We start from the raw sequence: 27,112 nt of genomic DNA, 5'->3' as shown, positions 1-27,112 counted from the left end.
CCCATAAAGACAGTGGGAGGGTTAAGGCCAGCAGCCATCTAAAGGATCACAACAGTTACATTTTTATATTTGAACAACAGCAACAAGAACAAGCAGCTCTGTTCCTGCAGCTATGGTAGCATCACATGACGGTGGTCTCACCTTAGGGTTGATGTTTATAAGAACAAGTCTGTTTAACATTGACTCATGCTGGATCTCAGGTATGTTTTTATCACTTGTATCAGGAGAAGCTCCTCTCTGCAGCAGCGGCTGTCACTGGCATTGTGGATAAACGCCGTTCAGTTTCTTTCCTCTTTGTGGAAATTCAAAGTCTCATAGGACCCTCTGTGGACCAACTCCACCTTCATTTACCAGACAGGTGAGATCAGTCAGCAGGCCTAAAGGAGCCTTGAGAGACTCGTCATGAACTTCAGGATGTGTTGACGGGTGTCAGGCTGCTGAGTTTATGGTCTGTCCCTTCAGCTGGAAGCAAATCAAATACACGTGTGAATATAGACATTAATCCTTCAGTGAGGTCACAGTGATGTAGAAATGACAGGACATCAGGTATTAAACACATCTGCATGGTGGTGCAGTGGTTAGCACTGTTGCCTCGCAGCACGAAGTTTGCAGGTTCGAAACTCGGCTGCGGCCTTTCTGGGTGGAGTTGCGTGTTCTCACCATGCATGCGTGGGTTTCCTCCGGGTACTCCGGCTTCCCCCACAGATCACAACATGACCTATAGGTTATAGATTGTACGTCGCTTAGGATGAACATCTGAAGTGTGGTTTCTCAGCGATTTTTCTGCATTAACCCGCAAAACATAGAAGAGATCCAGAAACGCCTTTGTTGGTTCAGCTGTGAGAAGTCCAGGCAGTTGTTAGCTTTGAGATGCTTATTTTGTTCATCTCCTCAAAGATGTGTTAGATAATATAAAGTAGTAATATCTAAATCCCCAGGTTTTATTTTGTTAGCTTAACTCATGAAGATACAGCTGTGGATAATGGCTGGCAGGCGTCACCCAGACGTAAACAGTACGTTTCAATGGGCCTACACAGTGGTTTGGGTTAGGGTGGACGGCCTGCATGTCCGCCCCGGCCTGTGCGCCTGTCTGACTTCACCAGTGTGTGTTGAATACAAACGCAGCAGGTTTTGCCGTGTCACCTCTCATGTTCTTTAGTTTCCCATCCAGGTGTCAAAGAAGCGAGTATTCATGCAGACAAAGGCTATTTTTTTATTCCTCCAGATCTGATTTACGTTAGACATTCAGGCCGTGCGAGGAAACCTTGCTATGAAGTTTAAAGCAGCTTTGCAGAAAGTTCTATCTAATTTTTAATTGTATATTGATGTTCTATCGATTGGTTCCAGCTCCGGAGCGCTGTGGTCACGAGCCCTCACAGGTCTGGTGCTGATTTATGATAATCTCTCGTTTGTGACACGCTTCACTAATTGTGGAGAATTGTAAAACCAACCCCGAAAGCCTCAATCTCAGATTAGTTTCATGCTTGTCTAGTGTTAACAAAAAGGGGCAAAGCTCTGCAAATGAGGGACGGGAGGCGTTTGTTCCGTAGTTCACTTGACAAGCTGGTTTTGCTTTAGTGTTCAGGAAAAAAGAAATGATTCATACTCATCATAGCAGCCAAGTCCTGAACCTGCAGCTGTTGTCAGTGTGTCAGACGGTGTCAGTGGATGTGATTCCATGTTTCTCTGATGCTTTTTATGGCGCTATTGAACACTGAAGCTTTAGTGGAGCAGCACAGACTATAATTCATCTACTAATTGGACAGTTTGTGTGGAAAGGTCAGCTGTCAGTGAGCTTCAGGAGCACCTGTAAAGAGCTTTGGCATCCGTCATGTTTACGTGACCTCACTGACAGATCCCAGCCCCGAGGATCCCCTCATCCCTGTATCAGCCCACTCTGGTCCCGATCCAGCATGTCAGCCTGGACCCGGTCCACCTGGTATATTAGGACATGGTCCATTTGGTATCTTTGGACCTGGTCCACCTGGTATATTAGGACCTGGTTCACCTGGTATGCTAGGACCCGATCCACCTGATGTATTAGGACCCTGTCCACCTGGTATATTAGGACCCTGTCCACCTGGTATATTAGTACCCGATCCACCTGGTATATTAGGACCCGGTCCACCTGGTATATTAGGACCCAATCCACCAGGTATGTTAGGACCCAGTCCACCTGGTATATTAGGACACGGTCCACCTGGTATATTAGGACATGGTCCACCTGGTATATTAGGACCCGGTCCACCTGGTATATTAGGACCTGGTCCACCTGTTGTATTAGGACCCGGTCCACCTGATATATTAGGACCTGTTCCACCTGGTATATTAGGACCCGGTCCACCTGGTGTATTAGGACCTGGTCCACCTGATATATTAGGACCCGGTCCACCTGGTGTATTAGGAACTGGTCCACCTGGTATATTAGGACCCAGTCCACCTGGTGTATTAGGACCTGGTCCACCTGTTGTATTAGGACCCGGTCCACCTGATATATTAGGACCTGTTCCAGCTGGTATATTAGGACCCGGTCCACCTGGTTTATTAGGACCTGGTCCACCTGTTGTATTAGGACCCGGTCCACCTGGTGTATTAGGACCCGGTCCACCTGGTGTATTAAGACCCGGTCCACCTGGTGTATTAGGAACTGGTCCACCTGGTATATTAGGACACAGTCCACCTGGTGTATTAGGACCCAGTCCACCTGGTATATTAAGACCCAGTCCACCTGGTGTATTAGGACCCGGTCCACCTGCTGTATTAGGACCCAGTCCACCTGGTATCTTAGGACCCGGTCCACCTGGTATATTAGGACCCGGTCCACCTGGTATATTAGGATCTGGTCCACCTGGTATATTAGGAAACAGTCCACCTAGTATCTTAGGGACCCGGTCCACCTGGTATATTAGGACCCGGTCCACCTGGTATATTAGGACCTGGTCCACCTGGTATATTAGGACACAGTCCACCTGGTATCTTAGGACTCGGTCCACCTGGTATATTAGGACCCGGTCCACCTGGTATATTAGGACCTGGTCCACCTGGTATATTAGGACACAGTCCACCTGGTATCTTAGGACTCGGTCCACCTGGTATATTAGGACCACGCAGACACATAGAGGAGCTGCAGGTTTCCAGAAAAGATGCAGCACAAAAAACAAAAGATGTTGAGGATTTTGGAAAACATCTTGTCAGTTGAGTCCATAAACCATTCTATTCTATACCATTTATTTATTTATTTATTAATAAAGCACAATTTAACAAAAGCATGAGGCTAACCAAAGTGATGTACATTAAAATATCAAACTGCGTCAAACTGCACAAGAGACAAAAACCTAAGAGAAACCCAAGAGCAGCTAAAAAGCATAAAAATAAAACAATAGTAGGAAATTTACAATAAAAAATTTGCTAATTTGAATAAACACTACCTGACGGCAGCATTAACTTGAGATGACATCAACAGAACAGTTTCCCGTCCAAGCTGGTGACGCACGATTTGAGTCTCAGTGGCAGGAGTGACAGGACACTTGTAGGGTGGTACAGTAGGCTTCAGGAGGGTGGCCTCAGTCTCGCTGTCATGTACCCATCAAGAGATTGTGGCGAGCCAGGTTCTGACCTCGGACACAATCGGTTAGCCTTGTTGCGATTTGGTTGCAGGCAGACATGGCAGCCATCTGCATGAAGATGATAGCTCACCTTGCGTTTGTTTCTAAGTGGGAGCAAGAATAAATCAGTCACATTTTATTTGCAGAACACTGTTCATAATCGAATCAGCACAAAGTGCTTAATGTAAAAAACTCAACAAAAGCCAACAAGAATTAAAAACACAGCTTTTGCACATCTAAATTACACGAGCAGGTCAAATGTTTTACACAGACACCCTAAAAACACTAAAGACACTGTAGAGAAAAGAAGGGGGCCCAGGAAAGAACCCTGATGCACGGCTGACCAGAAGCTTAGTTTCCACCTAATAGTTTTAAAAACATTGACGTCTTATTCCCCAACAAACCTGAAAGGGTTTAGGAAAGGTGGTGAACAGTGGCATGACATCTAAAAACATCCTGAAAAGTCCAGACACGTGTTATGTTACAGTAGATGGGATCTGACAAAACTAGACTTCTTTACGTACTACAAGTTTTCGTTGCTCTTCACGACATTCACAGAGAAAGACAACCAGGATTTTGACTGCTTAGCAGCTCCTCTCAGTGTGACCGGAGGGGAGACGTTTCTGTGAGCTGAAGGGAGGAGGTCCACTGCAGGCTTCAAGCACACCACCACATCACAGCTTTTTACAGACGCTAGGACGCATTTCTCATTACTTAAGTCATTTTTGCAAAACACTTCACACAATCCTCCTAACTGGGTTTCAGCTTGGCTAAGTAGTTAATTTCACATTCAACATGCACTCCATCCACCAAAGCACTTCACTCACGTCTCAAATAAACACGCTCTGCCAGAACACTCGCAAATGTAGACAGCAGACAAGCACACTTTTTCACCCACAACAAACACTAACAACATGCAGCATTACAGTGTTTTCTGGTGTAGAACAAGGACACGTCTCTGTTCAGAACTGTTAACGGAATGAACCAGACATGAGCCAGAAATCATCAATATTTTATGTTGTTTATTTTTATGTTTTTGCTAATTCCAAAATACAAGATTTTGTACACACACCATCCACCGATACAGATACAACTAGCGATGGGTACTGAATTCGGAACTTTTTAAGGTACCGACCGAATTTCACAGTACTGACTGAGCACCGATTCACGACATTTCAAACGGTGCCTCGTTTCGGTACCCGTCCTTCATAAGGAGAACTTGCCTAGACAGCTGCACATGCGCAAGAGCGTTATGTCGTCGGTCGCTGCGAGCCAGTTGTAAACAGAGCAGCATGGTAGAAAGAACGCACGCTAACGCTTGGGTCCACTTCACTAAATGTGATGGGTAACTGGGTGATGATGAAACCAGCGACAACGATCTAAGTGAGACATCCTCATCTTAATCTGCTCCGGTAGGTAAATAAAATGTTTAAGATAACGTTAGCTTGATTTGTTAGCTTCCGTTTCGCTAATGGTGCGTTCGCTTTCTCCTCTGAACTCCGAGTTTCCGGCTGGAAGAACATGAACGCGCTCTAAAGTTTGGCTTCACTTTACTAAATGTGACGGGTGATTGGGTGAAGATGAAATCAGCGACAACGATCAAAGTGTGAGGCATCATCGTTTTAATCTGCTCCAGCAGCTAAATAAACTGTTTAAGATAACGTTAGCTTGATATGTTAGCTTCCATTGCCACCATTGTTATCATCTAATGGTGTGTTCGCTTTCTCCTCGGAAATTCTAGCTTCCCAGTAGGAAAAGGGACGGCAAAAGGAATGAAGATACACAGTAAATTTAGTTCACAGTAAAGATGTTTGCTTCAGTTTAATTATCAGCTTATAAAACTACAAGGACGATGTTAAAATACAAACATTTGTATGTTATTTATCGTGATATTTATCAAATGTGGTTATATATTGAGAAAAGTAAATATTTAATTATAAAAGAAAATTAAAATATTAAACACTCAAAAGTATCGAAAATTGGTACCGTTAAGTACCGGTATCGATTCCTAGGTACCGGGAATTAGTACCAAATCGATTCAAATGTCAAAGGTACCCATCCCTAGATACAACAGACTGATGTGTCCAGGCATCCATACGTATTCCTCGGCCTCTCCCAGCCTCTCTTCTTCCTCCTTCAGCCACTTCTGTTTCCGGCTGGGTCCATGTTTACATCACAACACAAACACATTCAGCAGTTGTCTCCTTTTGTAATGAACACCATGTGTAGATGTCCATCTACAATGTACGAGCTGTGGCTCGTTAAACTGCATTAGTAGACTTAAAATATGTTTCAGTAAAATATTACTGTTGAATCCTGCTGTCTTATTAAGTTTTGCATGATGTTATTGTTTTGAACTCATGTTTAACTGTTTTGTATGTGAGCACAAGCAAAAGGACCTGTTGGTACAGAGCTTTGTTTTTTCTGAGTGAGAAAAGATTTCCAGAAATTTTAGAAATGTAGTCAAAGAATGCATTTGTTGCCAAAACAACGATAATCGATGCTCAGTTTAGCCCACATAGACTTCTGTTGGGCTCCAAGGGTGAAGAGTTGTGCAAAAGTGACCCAAAAATTGAGAAATGTGTCCTAACGTCTGTAAAAAACTGCAAACAGATAGTTTAGAGCAGAAAAGTCCCCAGATAATGACGGGATAGTTTTATTTTTTCGTTATTATGAGTTTTCCTTGTCCGGGGATCGGACCGCCAAGGCTCCCGCCTCGGTCTGCCACCCGATCCACACTGCACAGGACCCTTCATGTTCCTCCTGCGGGTGGTGGGTCCACAGTTGGATGGGCCCATGTATCCGGTTCGGGCTGGGCCCGGCTGGGTCCCATGGGCGAAAGCCCGGCCACCAGGCGCTCGCTCACGGGCCCCAACTCCAGGCCTGGCTCCAGGGTGGGACCCCGGTAACCCTCCGGGCCGGGTACTCCGACTCTTTGATTGTAAATCCATGAAACATCCTCTGAACCGTTCTTTGTCTCACCCTTCACCTAAGACCCATTTGTCATGGGAGACCCTACCAGGGCCCAGACAACATAGCTCCTAGGATCATTAGGGCACTCAAACTCCTCCACCACGATAAGGTGACGGTTCAAGGAGGACAGTCCAACTGCGTGTCGGGGGAGAGGTCCTACCTCGAGTGGAGGAGTTTAAGTATCTCGGGGTCTTGTTCACGAGTGAGGGTAGGAGGGATCGGGAGATCGACAGGAGGATTGGTTCGGCGTCTGCAGTGATGCGGACGCTGAGCCGATCTGTCGTGGTGAAGAGGGAGCTGAGCCAGAAAGCCAGGCTCTCGATTTACCGGTCGATCTACGTCCCAATCCTCACCTATGGTCATGAGCTTTGGGTAATGACCGAAAGAACGAGATCGCGGATACAAGCGGCCCAAATGAGTTTCCTCCGTAGGGTGGCCGGGCTCAGCCTTAGAGATAGGGTGAGGAGCTCGGACATTCGGGAGGGACTCGGAGTAGAACCGCTGCTCCTCCGGATCGAAAGGAGTCAGTTGAGGTGGTTTGGGCATCTGGTCAGGATGCCTCCTGGACGCCTCCCTGGGGAGGTGTTTCGGGCATGTCCTGCTGGCAGGAGGCCCCCGGGTCGACCCAGGACACGTTGGAGAGGTTACATCTCCAATCTGGTCCGGGAACGCCTTGGGGTCCTGCCGGAGGACTGGTGGAGGTGGCCGGGGAGAGGACGGCCTGGAGGTCCCTAGTTGGGATGCTGCCCCCGCGACCTCATGTTATGAGCTACATGCAAGTTGGACTAACCTGATTTACTTATGTTGTTCCTGACCTTTAACCTTATCTAGAAATGTGATTTGGACCAGTAACTAACTGTATAATCTAATGTCTCTCACTCCTGCCTGTTTATTTCCCTCTCCTCTTGCTCTCTCTCGTCCACACCGATTTGCTGACTCCTCCTGCAGCTGAACGACGGGCGCTTCACCATGACGCAGCTGGTTGGGATGCTCCGTGGCATCGCTGCAGGGATGAAGTACCTGTCAGACATGAACTACGTACACCGAGACCTCGCTGCCCGAAATATCCTGGTCAACAGCAACTTGGTCTGCAAGGTCTCCGATTTTGGCCTCTCGCGCTTCCTGGACGACACTTCAGCTGACCCCACTTACACAAGTTCCCTGGTCAGTGGAGTCAGTGTGTGTGTGTGTGTGTGTGTGTGTGTGTGTGTGTGTGAGCATGAGCGTGTGTGTGTGTCTGTGTGTGCGCGTGTGAGCATGTGTGTGTGTGTGTGTGTATGTGCGTGTGAGCATGAGTGTGTGTGTGTGTGTGCGTGTGAGCATGTGTGTGTGTGTGTGTGTGTGTGTGTGTGTGTGTGAGCATGAGTGTGTGTGTGTGTGTGTGTGTGTGTGTGTGTGTGTGTGTGTGTGTGTGTGAGCATAAGCGTGTGTGTGTAGGTGTGTGTGTGTGTGTGTGTGTGTGAGAGCATGTGTGTGTTTGTGTGTGTGTGTGTGTGTGTGTGTGTGAGCATGTGTGTGTGTGTGTGTGTGTGTGTGTGTGTGAGCATGAGTGTGTGTGTGTGTGTGTGTGTGTGTGAGAGCATGTGTGTGTTTGTGTGTGTGTGTGTGTGAGCATGTGTGTATTTGTGTGAACATGTGTGTGTGTGTGTGTGTGTGTGTGTGTGTGTGTGTGTGAGCATGAGTGTGTGTGTGTGTGTGTGTGTGTGTGTGTGTGTGTGTGTGTGTGTGTGTGTGTGTGTGTGTGCGTGTGAGCATGAGTGTGTGTGTGTGTGTGCCTGTGAGCATGAGCGTGTGTGTGTGTGTGTGTGTGGGGGGGGGGGGGGTGAGTTTGTGTCAGCACGAGCATGTGTGTGTGTGCGTGAGTGTGTGTGTGTGTGAGAGAGCATGAGCATGTGTGTGCGTGTGTGTGGGGGGGGGTTGTGTGTGTGCACGTGCACGTGAGCATGAGTGTGTGTGTGTGTGTGTGTGAGAGAGAGAGAGAGAGAGCATGAGCGTGTGTGTCTGGGTGTGTGTGTTCATTTTAGCGTGTGTGAGAGGATCCTCTGGAGGTTTCTTCCTGTTAAAAGGGAGTTTTCCTCTCCACTGTCGCTACATGCTTGCTTAGTATGAGGATTGCTGTATAGTCACTGACACTAGTCAGTGACTCGATGCAACCTGCTGGGTTCCTCATTTAGGAAACTTTTTTCTGATTGGCTTAATGAACTGACCTGTACTAGAACGTTTACTGTGTGAAGGTCCTTGAGACGACGATTTGTTGCGATATAAATAAACTGAATAGAATAGAGTTGAACATGAATTTATTTAGAAAATTGTAGTTTTATGTTTTTTACCCCTATGTTTATGATGAGGAGCTAAACGTGACACCACGTAGTTGTTTTAACGAGTTTATTTTACTATCAGAACTCCATACATGGTTGTTGCTCATCAGGTTCTAGTGTATTCTGTGGTACTGATGGTCCCTTCTGTGTGTGTGTGTGTGTGTGTGTGTGTGTGTGTGTGTGTGCGCGTGCGTGCGTGTGTGTGTGTGTGTGAGCAGGGAGGCAAGATTCCCATCCGGTGGACTGCTCCAGAGGCTATTGCCTTCAGGAAGTTCACCTCCGCCAGTGATGTGTGGAGTTACGGCATCGTCATGTGGGAGGTGGTGTCCTACGGAGAGAGGCCTTATTGGGACATGAGCAACCAGGACGTGAGTTGTTCTCACACCCGTGTGAAGTTCTACCATCCGGGAGTGGCTCTGAGCTCCCGTGGCTGTGATTTCTCGTGTGACCCGGCTCTGTTAGGATGTCTCTATCTCCACGCTGCAGACGCCAGTGCAGCTGTGCTCTTCTACTCATTACTGTACCACCTCATTTACATCTCCAGTCCGCCCACCCCCTACAAATCCATACTGCAAAGCCTCTCCCCTTGTACGCACAAAGGCATGCTCAGAAAGAACCTTTTACGGGCCTTGTTACCTGTCGCCTATCTGCGCTGCACAGACACTACGCACAGCTGCAGCTCGGAGCTTTGTGGCAGAGAAAACAGAAATCTCTGGGTTCCTCCTGACTGAGAAAAGTGCTGAAGCAATGTGTGCTGTCCTCATCCACCCAATCCTCTGCAGATTATCTGCTGTCTGTATCAGGCGTCTAAAGGAAACTTGTCGCGCTGATAGCAATAAAGCAAAAAAGGAAGCAAAATGAAAAATGGCATTAATGAATGTATAACCCTCACAACAAAACCCACGCGCAGTAATAAAAGGATCAAAGTCGAGGCGGTCTATTGTTCCCAAAAGCCTTTGTGCCTCGCTCGTTGCTCAATAAGCAACAGAGTCAACAAACCTGAGATGTACTCACAGGCTGGAGGCTCAGAACCAAAGGAAGAGCGGCGGCGGCAGAAATGAGTTATTGTTCCCAAATGCAGTTTTTTGTTGTTGTTGAGGGAAGTCAAACCCATACAGGGCTGATGGAGGCAAATGCTGTTGCTAGGCAAAATCAAATCAAGTCAACATCTTCTTCCTCCACTTATTGTTTCTGCTGTCACTCACAGCGGCTTGAAGTGACACATTTGTTGGTGTGTTTTTAAAAATTTGGCTCAGACAATAAAAAGAGGAATGGGATGTTTGACAAAACGAGCGGAACGGCTGTCAAACGCACGACATAATACGCTAACCAGCGATGGTTCTTCTGCGGCACAGACGAACAATAATCACATCATAATGGGACATGTTCTTTGTCCTTTTAGGCTGTATTACACTAAACTGTTTAAACATTTAGCGGGTGGGATTTAACGCAATAAGTACCATCAATTTATCAATTAGAAAAAATAAAATCGTTACCAGAAATAGTAGAACTGGGACACAGGTACAGCGCAAAGGTTGTAGCACATTTTCCAGTTTGTAAGGGCAAAGTGCTGCGGAAGGGTCCCAACACTGCTAATGTTTCCACCTGACAATGTTAGCTACTTTTAGCACTGTTAGCTTCTTGCTATTTTTATGGAATTCTGGATGGGAATTTTATAAAATGACAAATCAAACTGAATGACTTAACTTGGCGTCCTCGACTTTACACGCGTTACACTCGGCTTTTTGCGTGTCTTCTTTCTACATCGTGAAAAACAATCACACCGCCATTTTAGCTACTATGCTCCGATTAAACGTCCCATAGTTCTTTGCCACGCAGTCACATGACCAAATACCACATGACCAATGCCCGAAACAGATGCATACACAGTAAGCTTTTATTTGACTGAAAACAGATTAAAATTGGCTGTTATTGTCGGCCTAGTTACAAATGGGACTGATACAGATATGTTATAAATAAACTGATGATAATTATGCAAAAGCAGATATATTGTGCATTTCTAATCTTTATAAATGTTTTATCACCAAAACGGCAATACACAGAAGTTAAAAAAGTGATGGTGAGATGAAGCCTGATGACTCGACTTGATGCGCTGTGATGATTCATTTGCTCTACTGCGCCATCAAGTGGACAATTTAAAGGGGCATTATGGAATAGGGCTGCAACAAACGATTATTTGGATAATCGATTAATCGGATGGGGTCTCGACATGATTAATCGATTAATCGGATTACATAGGGACATTTTTAAAAACTGCTAGGGAAACGTTATTTTTCTCCTTCCTTCACTTTATTAAACACAACATTATTAGAAAACAGTTGAATAGCAGAAAAACAACATGCCATCACCTATATTGTCTTATAAGGTGTATAGACAGAGACCCTAAGCTACACCTATCTGTGACCTAAAATGCTTGGTCCAAGTTAAACAGCTTAAAGAGCAAGTCATCCCCTACCAGAGTCTAACTCCACTCCTGCTTCATGTTTGAAAAATGCAACACATGCTGTTGCCTGGCAGACCGAGAGGGCGGAGCCGCTAACAAATACACACACACTCAGGCTCACAACAGCATTGTGACATCATAATGTACCAGTTTACATCATAGCATACTTCTTAGCCAATAGCGGTGGCAGATTTAAATTAAAATACAGTGCAGAGTTTTTACCTGACAACGGCACAACACTGCCAGTTTGAGGCAGAATATTTAAATTTTAACTAAGATGCACTGAAGTGCCAAATTATTGACGACACGTGTCTGCAGCACGATTAGACACTCGTTTATTTAGTTTATCAGCAAAAAAAAGTTTATTTGGGGGTGACTTGCTCTTTAAGGGCAATTCTCATCTGTTTTGTTTGATCTCATCTGTAGACATTTATTATAATTGGGGATGTCAAACCACTAATTTTTAAATGTAATTAAACATAGGCTGTGAATTAATCAAAATTAATCACTATTTCCAAAAATGACTGAAACAATACCAAATAAAACAAAAATAAATGAATGCCATCCTCCTTGCGATGATGCCCTGGGCAACTGCCATAAAGTCACATCAAGAAATGCTGCTGATCATTCCAATGATCCCAAATAGACTCACATTAGGCCACATGAAAGCAACTGAACCCAAAAATATATTAACCAGTATATAACTGCACTCTCACACAACACGCCTGCAGCAACAGTTAGGACTCCTCCCTCCCTTTTAAGAGCGTTTTCGCTTCCGAGGACATTGTGGTTGTAAAGCCACATGCTAGTAGTCTAGCCCCAGTGTGACCAACCAGTTTCTGCGGGAATGTGACGGCGGAACCGGTTCGCAGCGGCGCGAGTCCCCCCCCCACCACCCCCCCCCCCCCCCCCGCCTATCCAATAGCGTCCCGCTTACAATTTTATAGACATTTTTTTATGAGCTTAGGGCATGTCTAGCCTGTGTAATAATCCGGGGCTTGGGTGAATCACTTTTGAAAAGTTTTTAACTTACCCGGACACCGAGCTCTCTCCTTCCTCGCTGATGATTCTGAAATGCTTGCGTTTAAGACGCTGCATCATCACCGTAGTATCCCCGTGCCATGCTAAGTCTGACCTACAAACGTTGCAGGTAACGAATGTCTTCGCCTGATTTAACTGAAAATGCTCCCAAACTTTAGAAGTTTTTACTTTTTTGGGGTCTCGCTGCTTCTTCCATGTTCCTCTTCCAAACACCTGCCAGCTCTCAACCGGTCTGCGCGCAACGGCGGGCGGGAGGGGAGGGGGCTTTTGGAAGAGTTGCGCAACACAACGAATCGATGATGCAATTCGTTGCCAACGTTTTTGTTAATCGATTTTCATCGAATTTATCGATTCGTTGTTGCAGCCCTATTATGGAAGTGAGACAGCCAAAACATGTATAGAAATAATAAATGTCTTCTTCATACATTCTCCTGCAATGCCCTGGTCCTGTAGAATGAGCCCTGGCATTTTTACTGTGATTGCCTGTTTTTCTGTAAAATCACAGAAAAAGAGAGATGCTCGGGTCGAGCAGGCTGCTTCATGCGCGTTCACGCTCAGGCATCGCCCGTAGCATTTGCTATCCGTAGCTTTAGCAGCAGAGAGAGAGGCAGTGCCACTTTGTCGCTGTTCCTAACGCCTAGTGACAAAGCTAGCTACATTTCTGAGGACCCTTAGCTACTTTCTGTAGAACTTTCTTCTAGATATTTCCTGCAAATTAGCAACAAAACAGCCATTTTCACTCCGAACCGTTCTTTGAACGTTGTTTCAGCTGTCATCAAGGACATAAATGTTACAGATACAAAGGACAACACTGGTGCTTTAGCTCACCTAGTAAGACATCTGACTCTCATGCAGAAGACCTGGGTTTGATTCTGGATGTGAACATAGATTATTTAGAGTTTCTTTTTTACATTAATGGTATTTTTTTTACAGTAAGATGCCCAAATTTTTATTTGAGACTCACTGAACGGCATTGAATTCACAGATAAAAAAGATGTGGGTTCAACTTTCATTTTGGAACAATTTTTCAAGCAAGGGAAGGGAATGATCTGAGCATGCAGGAGGACTGACCCATCATAAACCTTTGTCGGCTGTGCTGAAGAGAAAGGTACAGAACCAAATTATTTAATTAATTAGCTGCACGTTCTCCTGTCCTCTGTCCTCCGGGCCACACACACACACACACACACACACACACACACACACACACACACACACACACACACACACACACACACACACACACACACACACACACACACACACACACACACACACACACACACACACACACACACACACACACACACACAAGGGACTGTCTCAGCTGTTATTTTCGTTAAGGAGTGTGCACGTACAGCATGCGCGCCTCGTGCACGAGCCTACTATTGAAGCTGCCGTTACGCTTTTGGCCTGAGGGGGCAATCGCGAGCATAAAAATTCAAAACTCCGTAAAGTCCCTTTAAGTAAACAGTCAAAAAATCATCTGAAGTGTGAATCTTCTAAACTGAATAAATAAATGATTGATGATTGAGATGGCTGTCTATAAATTCTGAATATTGTCCTAATCTGTCCTTTTAATACAATGTCCGGTATGCGATACAACTCCACAACAGAATGTGACTGGGGAATCAGCAGTGTTTTGCTGCCCCTTTCATTTAGAAATTCTGCACAAACCAGCAAGCCAGTTTCACATGGTAAGGACTGCCCCGCAAGGCCTTGAACATGATCCAGCCATCCAGCCATTTTATTTACCTGCTTATCCACGCAGATTTGCGGGGGTGGGGGGTGGGGGGGTGGGTGGGGGGTGGGAGTGGGGGGGCTGGTGCCTATCTTCGGGCAAACAGGCGGGGTACATCCTGGACAGATTATCAGTCTATCGCAGAGCAACACAGAGACACACAGGACAAACAATCACGCACACACCCACTCACACCTAAAGACTATTTAGAAAGACCAATCAACCTGACCGTCATGTTTCTGGACTGTGGGAGGAAGCCAGAGTACCTGGAGAGAACCCACGTGTGCACAGGGAGAACATGCTAAGTCCTCGCAGAGAGACCCCAGGTGGGAATTTGAACCCAGGACTTGTGCAGCCCTGCCTTGAATGTCACTTACATACTTATCACAACATGCCTCGATACACGCTTAACAAAAGGATCTCCCTGGACTACCCAACACACTAGGGCTGCAACAAACGATTATTTTCATTATCGATTAATCTGTCGATTATTTTTTCGATTAATCGATTAATCGGTTTGTTATTGTTTAGCTATTTAACCTATACAAGTGATGAATGCATTTCAGTTAAGAAAAAAAACCTAAGAGAATTGTGCAGTTGACTGCAATCTATTTTATTGCACATGAACACAGTCAGCAGTGTAAAATGAGCTAAACAGTGCAAAATATCAGTCCAGAATAAGATTTTAGCATTAGCTGGAAGCCTGCTCCTTCCACCATAGATAGTGGCATCATGTCTTTTACCAGCATGTTTAGAATAGAGTTTGTAAGTGGTATGCATTGCTGGGGGGTGAGTGTCTTGTTCCCCATGTAGTTGTCCATCGTTGCTTGTTTTTTTCTGCATAAGAAACACAAGTTGACTGAAATAAGTACACATATAAAATAAAGCAGCACACACACTACAACACTAAATCAATATTATATTATTTGAATTAATTAACAATATACAGTGATCATTCATTTTCAGGGTTACGTTCTACAAAATAGCCCGCAACAGGAGATATTCAGAAAAAAAGTCAAATTTTTTTTACTATTAAAAAGCTCTAAGTAAGAAGCTCATGAGGTTTTTACTTTGAGTCGGGAGTGTTTAAATTAGCTAGAGAAATGTGAAAAATGTTTATTTTGTGTAATACTGTTTAAAAAACATGATAAAAATGTGTTGTGAGGCGTTTTACAGCGTTAGATAGTAAAACAGCCTTTTAATAGTAAAAAAATGACTTTCTGAATTTCTCCTGTATTTGAAAATTGAAAGCGTACAACTATGCCGCGTTATATTCACCTGGACACAGCTCGTCTGTATATTTTTCTCCGCGGAGTTGTCCTTTTATGAATGAGGAACATAGTTATGGGTTTGTGCCGTTTTTCTCTTAACGAGAACATTCTTACAAACAGACGTGCTAAATTTGGCAAGCGCATGATTCACAACACGGAGGAGATTCACGATTGCATCTAGTCAATCAGAAGTAGAACACCGTAGACTGACGCGGCAAAAAAAACATGTTTAACATCCACTATAACGAACTCAGCTAAAACACTAAGTCCCAAATTTGATCTGTGTGTAGTGATGGACCACTATATTTAGCTTGTTTATTTTCTATTACTTACCGGGCTGGCTCTTCCTCTGCTGCATCAGCCCCCACATGTTTTCGTCTCAAATATTCACTTAGGGACGTCGTGCTTCCGTGCCATGCTAGATGGTTTTTGCATATTTTGCAGGTCACCCGTCTTTTCATGACATCTAGAGTGAAGTGCTCCCATACTCGTGAGGTTTTTGTCCGGGGTTTCTCTTCAGTTTTGTCGCTTCTATTTTTCTTCCGTATTTCTTCTTGTTCCGCCATCTCTCACAGCAAGATGCGCATCAGTAACGTGTTACGTCACAAAAACCGAGGGCACTTATTGGCTCGTTTCTTCTTCTACGGCTCCACTGGTAGATCAGTAGCTCATTACTGCCACACACTGGCGGCAAATTTAACAGCTTGTAACCAATGTCAGATTGTGGTAAAAATAGACTTCATGCGGTAAAATGTGATTATTAAACAACTAATCGATGACTAAAAAAGTTGTTCACTACTTTAATAATCGATTATAATCGATTAAATCGATTAGTTGTTTCAGCTCTACAACACACACTATGAAGCATCAACTAAAGGACACATCACTAGTAAAATACATGATGAAATAATACACACATCTTAGCATCCAACTTAGCAATTAGCCTAGCGCAGCACGTGTACACCACTTACATTTTACCAACTAACTTTAACACACGTCCAAACATTCCCATGTTTCAAAGATGGATGTTCTCCAAGGCACAAACATATGAAGCACTTTCATGAGCCGTTTACTCTCGTTTCTGCTAAATGTAAACAGAGCAGAAAGAAAACATCAAGGATAGGTCTGATGTGAGAGCACTCACTGCGTCGCATTGATGCAGAGACAATATGACAAAGATTGTTTGTAACAGTGATGCCTCACATAGATACGTTCTCGAAACCCAAAACAGTTTAACCATTTTAACAGACTTTACTTCACTGAACAAAAATATTAATGCAACACTTTTGTTTTTGCTCCCAGTTTTCATGAGCTGAATTCAAACATCTGAAACTTTTTCTATGGAAACAAAACACCCCTGACTCTCAAAAATTGTTCTGAACTCTGTCTACATGTGTGATAGTGAGCACTTTTCCTTTACCAAGATAACCCATCCCACCTCACAGGTGTAGTATATCAAGGGGCTGATTAGACAGAATGAATAATGTACACGTGTGCCTTAGACTGCCCACAATAAAAGGACACCCTGACATGTGCAGTTTGATCAAACAGCTCAATGCCACAGATGTCACAACCTTTGAGGAAACGTTCAATTGGCATGCTGACTGCAGGAATGTCTACCAGAGCTTTTGCCCGTGTTTTCTACCATAAGTCGTCTCCAAAGACATTTCAGAGAATTTGGCAGTACATCCAACCGTCCTCACAACCGCAGACCACGTGTGACCACACCAGCCCAGGACGTTCACATCCAGCATGTTCACCTCCAGGATCACCAGAGACCAGCCACTCGGACAGCTGCAGCAACAATCGGTTTGCATAACCAGAGAATTTCTGCACAAACTGTCAGAACCCGTCTCAGGGAAGCTCATCTGCATGCTCGTCGTCCTCATCAGGGTCTGGACCTGACTGCAGTCTATCGTCGTAACCAACTTGAGTGGGCAAACACTCACATTCAATGGTGTTTGGCATGTTGGAGAGGTGTTCTCTTCACAGATGAGTCCCGGCTCTCACTATTTAGGGTAGATGGCAGACTGCATGTGTGGCGTCGTGTGGGTGAGTGGTTTGCTGATGTCAACATTGTGGAACGAGTGGCCCATGGTGGCGGTGGGTTACTGGTATGGACAACAAACACAGAGGTACCATGATGAGATCCTGAGGCCTGTTGTTGTGCCATTCATCCATGACCATCACCTCATGTTGCAGCATGAACGCGCGGCCCCATATTGCAAGGATCTGTACACAATTCCTGGAAGCTGAAAACATCCCAGTTCTTGCATGGCCAGCATACTCACCAGACATGTAACCCATTGAGCGTGTTTGAGACGCTCTGGATCGGCGCATACGACAGTGTGATCCACTTCCTGTCAATATTCAGCAACTTCACACAGCTACTGAAGAGGAGCGGACCAACGTTCCACAGGCCACAATCAACAACCTGATCAACTCCGTGTGACGGAGATGTGTTGCCCTGCATGTGGCCACCCAGATACGGACTGGTTTTCTGCCCCCATTGTTTGAGTTCAGCTCATGAATAAAGGGAACAAAAACAAAAATGTTGCATTTATATTTTTGTTCTGTGTATTTATAAATTTTATTAATCTAACTCATTCCCATCATGAACTCAATAATTACTTTGGTCTAAAGACATCACAGAGTGTTAGTCAGAATTATCTCAAGGAGAATGTGATTCAGCTGAAGTGAATTAAACATGACACTATTAACTGAAATAGTCACAGTTTAGTTTACACAGAAAATGTTTAAAGCTTAGGTATGCACGATAGATGTGTGATGTTAGGAACCTAAATGGTTTAGTTCAGAAATAAACAGTTGGACAATATCAACATATCGGATGTCAGTAAAAATGCCACTATCGAGCATTCCTAGTTTAAAGAATAACAAGGCTGATCACAAACTCACATCACACAGATACAATAGTTATAATAATTCACAATAATAGTACTGTCAAATTAAAACGTGTTTTGGTGGTTTTGTAGCAATCTACAACTGATTATCCCAATCAACCAAATCCAAGGTGGCTGCAACAGCCTTTAGTCTTCAGCACCTTAACTTAGAAATAATTTTTAAAATGTAGTTTTTAAATGTTGATAGCATTGCTATGCTTCTTTTGCCTTGTTCTAAAGGATCTGATGTTTCTCAGGTGATGACGGCAGTGGAGCAGGACTACCGGCTGCCCCCACCCATGGACTGTCCCATGGTGCTGCACCAGTTGATGTTAGAGTGCTGGATGAAGGAGAGAAATCTAAGGCCCAAGTTCTCCCGGATCGTTAGCACCTTGGACAAGTTGCTCCGCAATGCCGCCAGTCTCAAGGTTGTGACCAGCACCTACTCAGGGTGAGTTCACGTGCCAAGAACCAACATGTGTCTGAAATGTTCCTATATGAATATAAGTATAAGTCTGATCATTTCCCCTGAGAGCACGGTTCCCCTGATTAGTCTAAAACTTGGTCCTTTACCTTCTGCCGTCAAGACAAACTTGAGGGATTTTGATGTTGTTTTTCACCAATCAATGTCTCTTGAAGGTTGGTCCAAAACAGTTTTTATCACTTAAGAAATATCTCCAAACTGAGAAGGTTGGTGTCAAAACATGAACTTGAAATGGTTCTCCATGCCTTTATCTCCTCCCGACTAGATTACTGTAACACACTCTTCACATGTTTTAACAAAAAGCCCTTGACCGCCTTCAGTTGGTCCAGAACTCTGCAGCGAGGCTCCTAACCTGAGCAAACACAAGAGCTCACATCACTCCTATTCTGTTGTCTCTGCACTGGTTCCCCTTAACTTTAGAGTTCATTTTAGAGTCCTGATTAGAACTTTCAATGCTCTACATGGTCCATCTCCTCCCTATATTACTGACCTGTTAAAGCCTTATGCTCCAACCCGAGTCCTCAGGTCCACACACCAGAACCTTCTAGAAGTTCCAAAGACCAGACACAAAAGTCGAGGCGATCGCTCCTTCCAGACTGCTGCACCCCGACTCTGGAATGATCTTTTATCCTTACGCAGCGTTGACAGTCTGGACACTTTTAAACAACAGCTAAAGGACCCTTTTTTTTAAGCTGCTTTCACCTAAAGCTTTTATTTTCTTATTTTTAACTCAAATTTGTCATCATAATTCATCTGTTTATGAAATTTAATAATTTTATGACTATTTTTTTCTAAAGTTAATTTTTTTCTGTTTTGAGAGCATTATGATTTTATGACTTTGTGGTTTATTTTGTTTTGATCTATGTGAAGCACTTTGTGATTCTGTGTCTGCGATAAGTGCCATATAAATAAAATGTACTTACTGTTACTTTACACCAGAAGATGGTGGAGATGTGTAACTTCAGTCTGAGCAACACTTTTTGGGAGTTTATATTGACATTTTTGGAATTTGTAGAGTTTAAAAACTGGCTTCTGTCTTGTTGTCGTTTAACCACAGGCAGTTAGAGGAGAGCCAGGTTTGGACCTTCTGGCATTAGTCAGGGCAGTAGTTGAGTGCTGTTGATTGAGTTGCAGGTAAATTTGGCAATTGTCTGCACAGAAATGGTAGATGAACACATGATTGGCTAAAATCTTTCTGAGCGGGAGACTAAGATTGAAAAAAGGAGAGGACCTTTGAAAAGGAGACATTGTGAGAGGAGCAGTGCTCAATATGCATGTTGTACTGTTTTCCCCACACCTGATTTCAGTCAACATGTGATTAACAGGCTTCTGCAGAGCCTGATAAGCTGCTGAACAGGTCAACAGCGTGTTAGAGTAGGGAAACAGCTAAAACATGCTGGATACCAGCCCTCAGGGAAGGGAGTTGGCGGGGATCACTAGTGTAGCGGATCCATCAATCGGATTATTGTGCTTCTTAAATCCTTGATAACATTTCTTCTACAGTTTTCAAGATTAAAGGATGCTGGGAAATTTCCATCTGTGCTTTCTTAAATGTGCCTTCTTTGTGTTTTTATATAGAATAAAACAGAAATTGCCATTTGGATTTAAAGTTGTTGCTCTGGGTTAAGTTTCGTGTATCACCGTGACCACGTCTGCATTTAGGCAGTAACTCTTCCAGGGTTTCTCCAGTTTAGATGTGCAAAAACTGACAAGTTCTGATAAATTTTAGTTCTCAACAGAGAGCAAAGTAGACAGTAAATGCAGACGATCAACAGAAACACTGCTGTTCATGTAGGGCTCTAAACACTCAGGATACATTCCAAACAGGGCAAAAACTGTGAAAACAAAGAAAATGGAGATGAATTTTTCTCCTCTGCCATCTTGTGTAAAATTGTCCTCGGTGTTGTATACGATGGCTGCAGAGACAGACAGCTCTGAGCCTCTGGGCTTCTAGAATAAGATGTCACAAGAAAAAATATGTCTGGCCTAAAGAGAAGCTCGGTGAGGTTCGTGCTTGTTGGTTTTCTGGGTTGTCTGCTTTTGGCTGAAATGGGTGGAAGCTAGTTTGGGCTGTTGCTGCCTCTCTGGCACCACCACCCTCGTCATCGGATGAGTTTGATCGCTTTCTGCTAACAGATAGCACGTAGATTCACTTTCGGGGTAAATAAATCAATCCATAGTTTCTCAACACAAGATCTTAGTTTTATACGCTGACATGAAAGGCAGCAGGTTTTCATTTAAGCACATTTAGACAGAAATATTGTGAAAACAAATTATAGGAATCAAACCTCAATATTTTAAATTATTATTTTGTATAGTTAAATTTAGTTACAATCAAACCCAATTATACAAACTCCATGTTAAAATTTTGAATACACACCTACAGACAAAATTTCAAATAAGTGTCTAAAAACATGAATTAACTATTTTAATGTATTTATAAGTATTTATGTGAGGGATTTCCAATATTATTGGTCTACAGATAAGATCAGCCAATATTAGTCTTAAAATGTAACATTGGAAAATATCAGTGTTGGTTTTTATTCCTTAGTGACCCAACTTTTACATACCATGCACATATTACACATGAAACTCTTCGGCATCATCGCGTGTCTCTCAAAATACCAAATTATGACTAATCTGTGGTTTATTTGTTATATTGTAGTTTTCTTTGGCACAACTTGAGAATAATTAGGAGTTTGCCCTATTCTTTTTTTAATTTAACACAGTGAAGTAATTAGATGCTTCTTTACCTTCGGCAGACATGTTTCCGCCTGAACTTCCGCCTTCGTCAGAGCCGCCAGCTGTTCGTGACGTCACTTCTGTGTATGTGCGGCCAGCAGAGGACGATGTCGCCCTCTGCTGGCCGCATCCTTCACTCTGATAACAGTCCCATGTGTGATCCAACGAGTAAACACCGTCGTCTCTGTTCATGGTGTTGTGTCTGCGTCTCCTTATCTCTGTGGGCAACACAGTTGTCCTCTGCTGCCCACACATGAACAGAAGTGACGCCACGTACAGCTGGCGGCTCTGACGAAGGCGGAAGTTCTGGCTGAAACATGTCAGCCGAAGGTAAAGAAACATCTAATTACTTCACTGTGTTAAATAAGAAAACAGAAGATAATTATGAATCAACACAGAAAAAATATACAGAAGAGGAATTTGCTGTGTATAGGAAGCCTAAGACTCCTCCGTTTCTGGTCGGCCCACGGGTCCCCAGAAGAACGAAAAAATGAACGCAAGTCAACGGGGCTAAAAACGCTATTTTCTAATCCGCCTTGTCTTAGACCTTAGATCACATATTTTTTGTACTGCAATTTAAATTAAAAGTAATGATGGGTGTTTCGACCACGCCAGTCAAGTACTTTGAGATTTATCAGCTTGTAAAAGTTCGTAATTAGCTTGACTACATACCAGAAATCGACTCGTTGTATAGATGACGTCACCACATAATCGCCTCCCCCCTAGCGTAGCTGCTACTTACCAAATGACCAGATTTATGGCGGTTCTTTCCTCCTGTGGGAAGTTTGCTGAACTTACAGCCCTTTTCCCTCAGCTTTCTCCGTGTCTGGTTCGATGACGTCACTTTCGTGAAGCGCATTTGTAGTCTTGGACTTATTTTCACGACAAACCTAAAATAGCGTTGCCCCCACCCCCCCCGTTCGAAAATAAGCGCGTTCTTGGTATCAAAATGTGTCTTTAAAATTCACGGACATCAGGTGTGAAATCCGTGGCACAAAACAAGCGGAATTATAAAATAGCGTTTTTAGCCTTGTTAACTAGCATTAAGTTTGTTGTTCTTCGGGGGCCCCATGGTCCGTAAGTGACTTAGGCTCCCTATAGAGTATCAGCTGTCCTTAGAGCATGTAAGTGTGTGCTGCTAGCAGCTAGCAAACAACTAAAACAAGCACAAGCTCCTATTACACGTTTTATCACCGTAACTACAATTTACAGAAACAGAAAAAATACATTACGGACACAAACGTGTCTTAGTGGAGCGCAATTAGCCTCGCTTAGAATGTGTACACTCACGCTCCTTACACTTAATCAACTAAGTAACTTTAACACGCACCCACACATTCCCTAAACACATCGATACTTAGAAATACAAATGTTTTCCGAGGTACGGACATATAAAGTGAAATCACCGTGTTCATGATCCGTTTATTGTCCTGTTTCCACCTAAATGTAAGACGTAAACACACCGGAAATTGGAAATGACGTCATAAATCTGAAACTGAGTTACGAGCGCTTATTCTGTTGCCTGCATAAACAATATAACATAGTTTGGTTGTAATAGTGATGATAGGACCCCACATATATATATATATATATATATATATATATATATATATATATATATATATATATATATATATATATATATATATACACACACACACACACACACACATATATATATAAGTATACACACACACACACACACACATATATACATATACATATATACATAAATATATATATATATATATATATGTATATATATATATATATATATATATATATATTTATGTATATATGTATATGTATATATGTGTGTGTGTGTGTGTGTGTGTGTGTATACTTATATATATATATGTGTGTGTGTGTGTGTGTGTATATATATATATATATATATATATATATATATATATATATATATATATATATACATATATACATAAATATATATATATATATGTATATATATATATATATTTCTGTATATATATATATATATATATGTATATAAACCCATCTGTTTTATTATTACAATCATGAGTTAAAGGTAAAAATCAGACTCAGGACTACGGTAAAGGAAGTCGTCATCTCCCTTTTGTTTTTCCACTTCTTCCAAAACGTTTCAATTCAAAACTATTCTATTAAATTTCATTCTTCTCTGTTCTAATTTGCTCCTTAGCTAAATATTTAGTCTACATTTGTTAGCTTAATTGTTATATATTTAGATTTGATTCTACATATTGTTTCATTTTTATTTGGGTCTATGGTCAAATGCTTTAAAGAGCAAGTCACCCCAAATAAACTTTTTTTTGCTGATAACCTAAATAAATTAGTGTCTAATTGTGCTGCAGACACGTGTTGTCAATAATTTGGTACTTCAGTGCATCTTAGTTAAAATTTAAATATTCTGCCTAAAACTGGCAGTGTTGTGCCGTTGTCAGGTAAAAACTCTGCACTGTATTTTAATTTAAATCTGCCACCGCTATTGGCTAAGAGGTATGCTATGATGTAAACTGGTACATTATGATGTCACAATGCTGTGGTGAGCCTGTGTGTGTGTGTGTGTGTTTGTTAGCGGCTCCGCCCTCTCGGTCTGCCAGGCAACAGCATGTGTTGCATTTTTCAAACATGAAGTGGGAGTGGAGTTAGACTCTGGTAGGGGGTGACTTGCTCTTTAACTTTAAATTAAGTAAATATGGTGAAAACCTCAGTTCTGCGTTTTTCCTACGAGGAGCTAAATGTTAATGTTTGAAATAATTACTTTACAGTTTGGTTCTCCAAAGGTTTTAAAACCAGCTCAGATTTAGTCTCCAAACTCTTCATCTGAGATGAAATGTGCCGGAGTGTCGTTGAGTCAGCAGCACGACTGGGACCAGTTTACACGGATCCTCCTGCTGATATTTAATGAAACCAAACCTCATCGCTCTGACAGACTGGTGAGGCAGCGTGGATCCGGTATTCAGGTGGGGTGCTCGCGCTAACACAGAGGCCCTCGGGGCAATTCCTATGCCCGGATTTGGGCTCACTCAGTCTAATTGTGTGGAAATGTAATGGCTGACCTCGCTTTAATTCCCACTACACTCGGCTGGATGCTGGCTCGTTGGTGATAGGGCCGACATCAGCCAGAGCTGCTGATGTGGAAAAGCAGGAGGTGATGAAGTGTGAGTAATAAGGGAGATTGAGGAGAAGCTAAAAGAGAGGAATGTGTTTAATTAGGTTACTAATGAGCTTTTTAATGCATCAGGGAGGACGCGCCCAGTGCTGTGATAGGTGAGTGGAGAAGAAATGTGTGTGTGTGTGTTTATGTGTGTATCTGCTTGTTTTGTTGGTGTTGTGTGCCGATGACATGCCAATGATTAATTCATGGCCTGATCTGTATGCAGCAGCAGCAAGTGATAGATGGGGATGGAGCAGGAGGAAGAGGGAAGGGATGGTGTTGTCAGAGCATGATTTAGAGAGCGACCGCTGTGTTTGTGCACGTCCGAGGCTGCGAACGCCGGCTGCCATTGGCTGCTGAGTGATGCTGGGGCAGATAAGGGCTGGAGAGAGGGGATATGAGATGCAGCACTATCTGTGGAGTATCTTCAGCCACAGGGACGTTAAACACAAGGACGCTAGCCCAGGACCAAGTGCTCTTTTCTCATTCTGAAGATGCCTGAAAAATACGTTGAACTTTTATTAAAACTGGGAACTGTGATGAACAGATCTGGCCCAGCGTTTGAGTTGTTTGTAGCAGATGAAGCGCCACATCAGCACTTCTGAAGCGTCGTCCCATGACGTTCCATTTCCTATCATCTCTAATCCCAACATCTAGGTCTGGACTCTGTAGAAATGAGCTCCACCGGCGCTGAGATGGATCAGACCTTTATTCGCTTTCATCAGAGAGCACTTAGCGGGTAGCGGGTGACTTGTAGCTTTTGTTTAAAGTGGCCGTGAACTCGCCGCTGACCTGTGTGCTGTTGTGTTGGCAGGGACCTGCTGCGGCTGGGAGGAACTCTGCCAGGACACAACAGGAAGAGCCCGGACAACAGCCAGGAAATCATCCGGCAACAGATGAGCCAGACTCTCCCCATCAGAGTGTGAACTGCTGCAAGTCCAAGGATGCAGAATGAAAAAAAAAACCTACCTAAAAACTCTGGAGCAGGGGGTCTGATGTAAATGTAAAAAAAAGGAAAACAAAAGATGAAGACTCCAGGAAGGAGGAGCGATGAGGAGATTTCTTTCCCACTGGTGATTAAATGTCTGTATAGAGAGAACTCGCCATTGCAGTGTTTGTTCATCACTTGACACTTGTGGATTTGTGACTGTTGACATGAAGCCAAACTTCTTCTTGCTCCCTCTCAGGTTGTGTTTGCATGCCTGCATGTGTTTTCTGATGGTTGGGAAGCCATCTTTCCTTCTTTTCGCCCCCGCTCTAAGAGGGCGGAGATGAGTTGGCGTCTGGATGACGCGGCAGTGCCAAGATGAAGCAAATCTTTGCTTAAATCGCTTCAACACAGCCTGACCTCTATATATCTTCAACCCAGTTGTTTTCTGTGGGAGGATGGGGGTTGTTTCATTTTTTTATCCCAACCAAATAGATTCTTTAAATCTGCTATTTTGGGGCTGAGAAACAATAAAACTGTCATCTGCTTCCTCCTAAATATTGTCTTCCACTTGTACTGGGAGGTCTGTGTGTAACGAACCTGTACAAAGCATCCGAGTCTTCACGCGGCTCCCCGGGGTGGGGGGGGGTGGGGGGGGTGGGGGGGGGGGGTGCAGCTGACACTGTGCGGGACGCTCTATGTGCATGCCAAAGTGGAGGAACTGTACTAACAAGTCCCACCTAGCGTTTGCTTTGATGGCATCTTGCTGTTTGGGCTTTAATGTCCATGTTTTTCTTAATCTTTGATTTGTTTCACGTGATGAGTTACTTGCTATTGCAAACATGCGTTTCCTTTCCTTCTGCTGTTTTTACGTTTTTTAAATGGGCTTGAAACCAGTTTCTCACTGGGCTGGGACCAGGGTTTGACACTAACGTGGTGTCTTGATGCTTTTGTGACACCGTTTGTGCCACTGCTAGTCATGTGACTCAGATTCAAGCAGATAACGGCTCTCGAGTAAATTCTGTTGTCAGAAATCACAGATTATTCAGTCAATTCAATTCAATTTATTAATCCCAGAGGGAAACTGATTGCTGTAGTAGCTCAGAATAATAATAATAATCAAGTCATCAAAGAGGTGTTGTATATTACAATGGCTGTTGGCAGGAAGGATCTCCAGTAGCGGTCAGTGTTGCAGCCAAACTGAAGAAGCCTCTGACTGAAGACACTCTTCCGTTGTCGGACAGTCTTGTGAAGAGAATGTTCAGGGTTGTCCATCATTTTCTTGATTCTCTGGAGAATCCTTCTTTGCATTATCTCCTCCAGCGGTTCCGAAACTGCCGAAACTCTGGCTGAGTCCTTGAAAGGGCTTGGAGTTCCTCCATCTTGTTGGCCAGTGATCTCACATTGCCCGTTATGATCGATGGAAGAGATGGTTTGAATTTCCTCTTTCTCTGTCTCCGTTTTGCTCCCGCTCTGCACCCACGCTTC

At 43.5% G+C, this 27,112-nt stretch overlaps 1 protein-coding gene across 1 annotated transcript in view; it reads left to right on the top strand.

The window, feature by feature from the left end:
- ephb3a (eph receptor B3a) overlaps positions 1-26,182 on the top strand; it is a 96,622-nt gene extending 70,440 nt beyond the window's left edge. Inside the window, exons 12-15 of the mRNA XM_070541795.1 lie at positions 7,527-7,742; positions 9,115-9,264; positions 18,571-18,764; positions 25,511-26,182. Of these exons, the coding sequence (XP_070397896.1) occupies positions 7,527-7,742; positions 9,115-9,264; positions 18,571-18,764; positions 25,511-25,622 (672 nt within the window). The 3' untranslated portion in view covers positions 25,623-26,182. The remainder of the gene's footprint in view (positions 1-7,526; positions 7,743-9,114; positions 9,265-18,570; positions 18,765-25,510) is intronic.
- The last annotated feature ends 930 nt before the right edge of the window (positions 26,183-27,112 follow it).

The sequence above is a fragment of the Nothobranchius furzeri genome, chromosome 11 (genome assembly GCF_043380555.1).
Source record: "Nothobranchius furzeri strain GRZ-AD chromosome 11, NfurGRZ-RIMD1, whole genome shotgun sequence".
Classification (NCBI taxonomy): domain Eukaryota; kingdom Metazoa; phylum Chordata; class Actinopteri; order Cyprinodontiformes; family Nothobranchiidae; genus Nothobranchius; species Nothobranchius furzeri.
The sequence above is the reverse complement of the archived record's forward strand: the minus strand, read 5'-3'. Positions and strand labels throughout refer to the sequence as shown.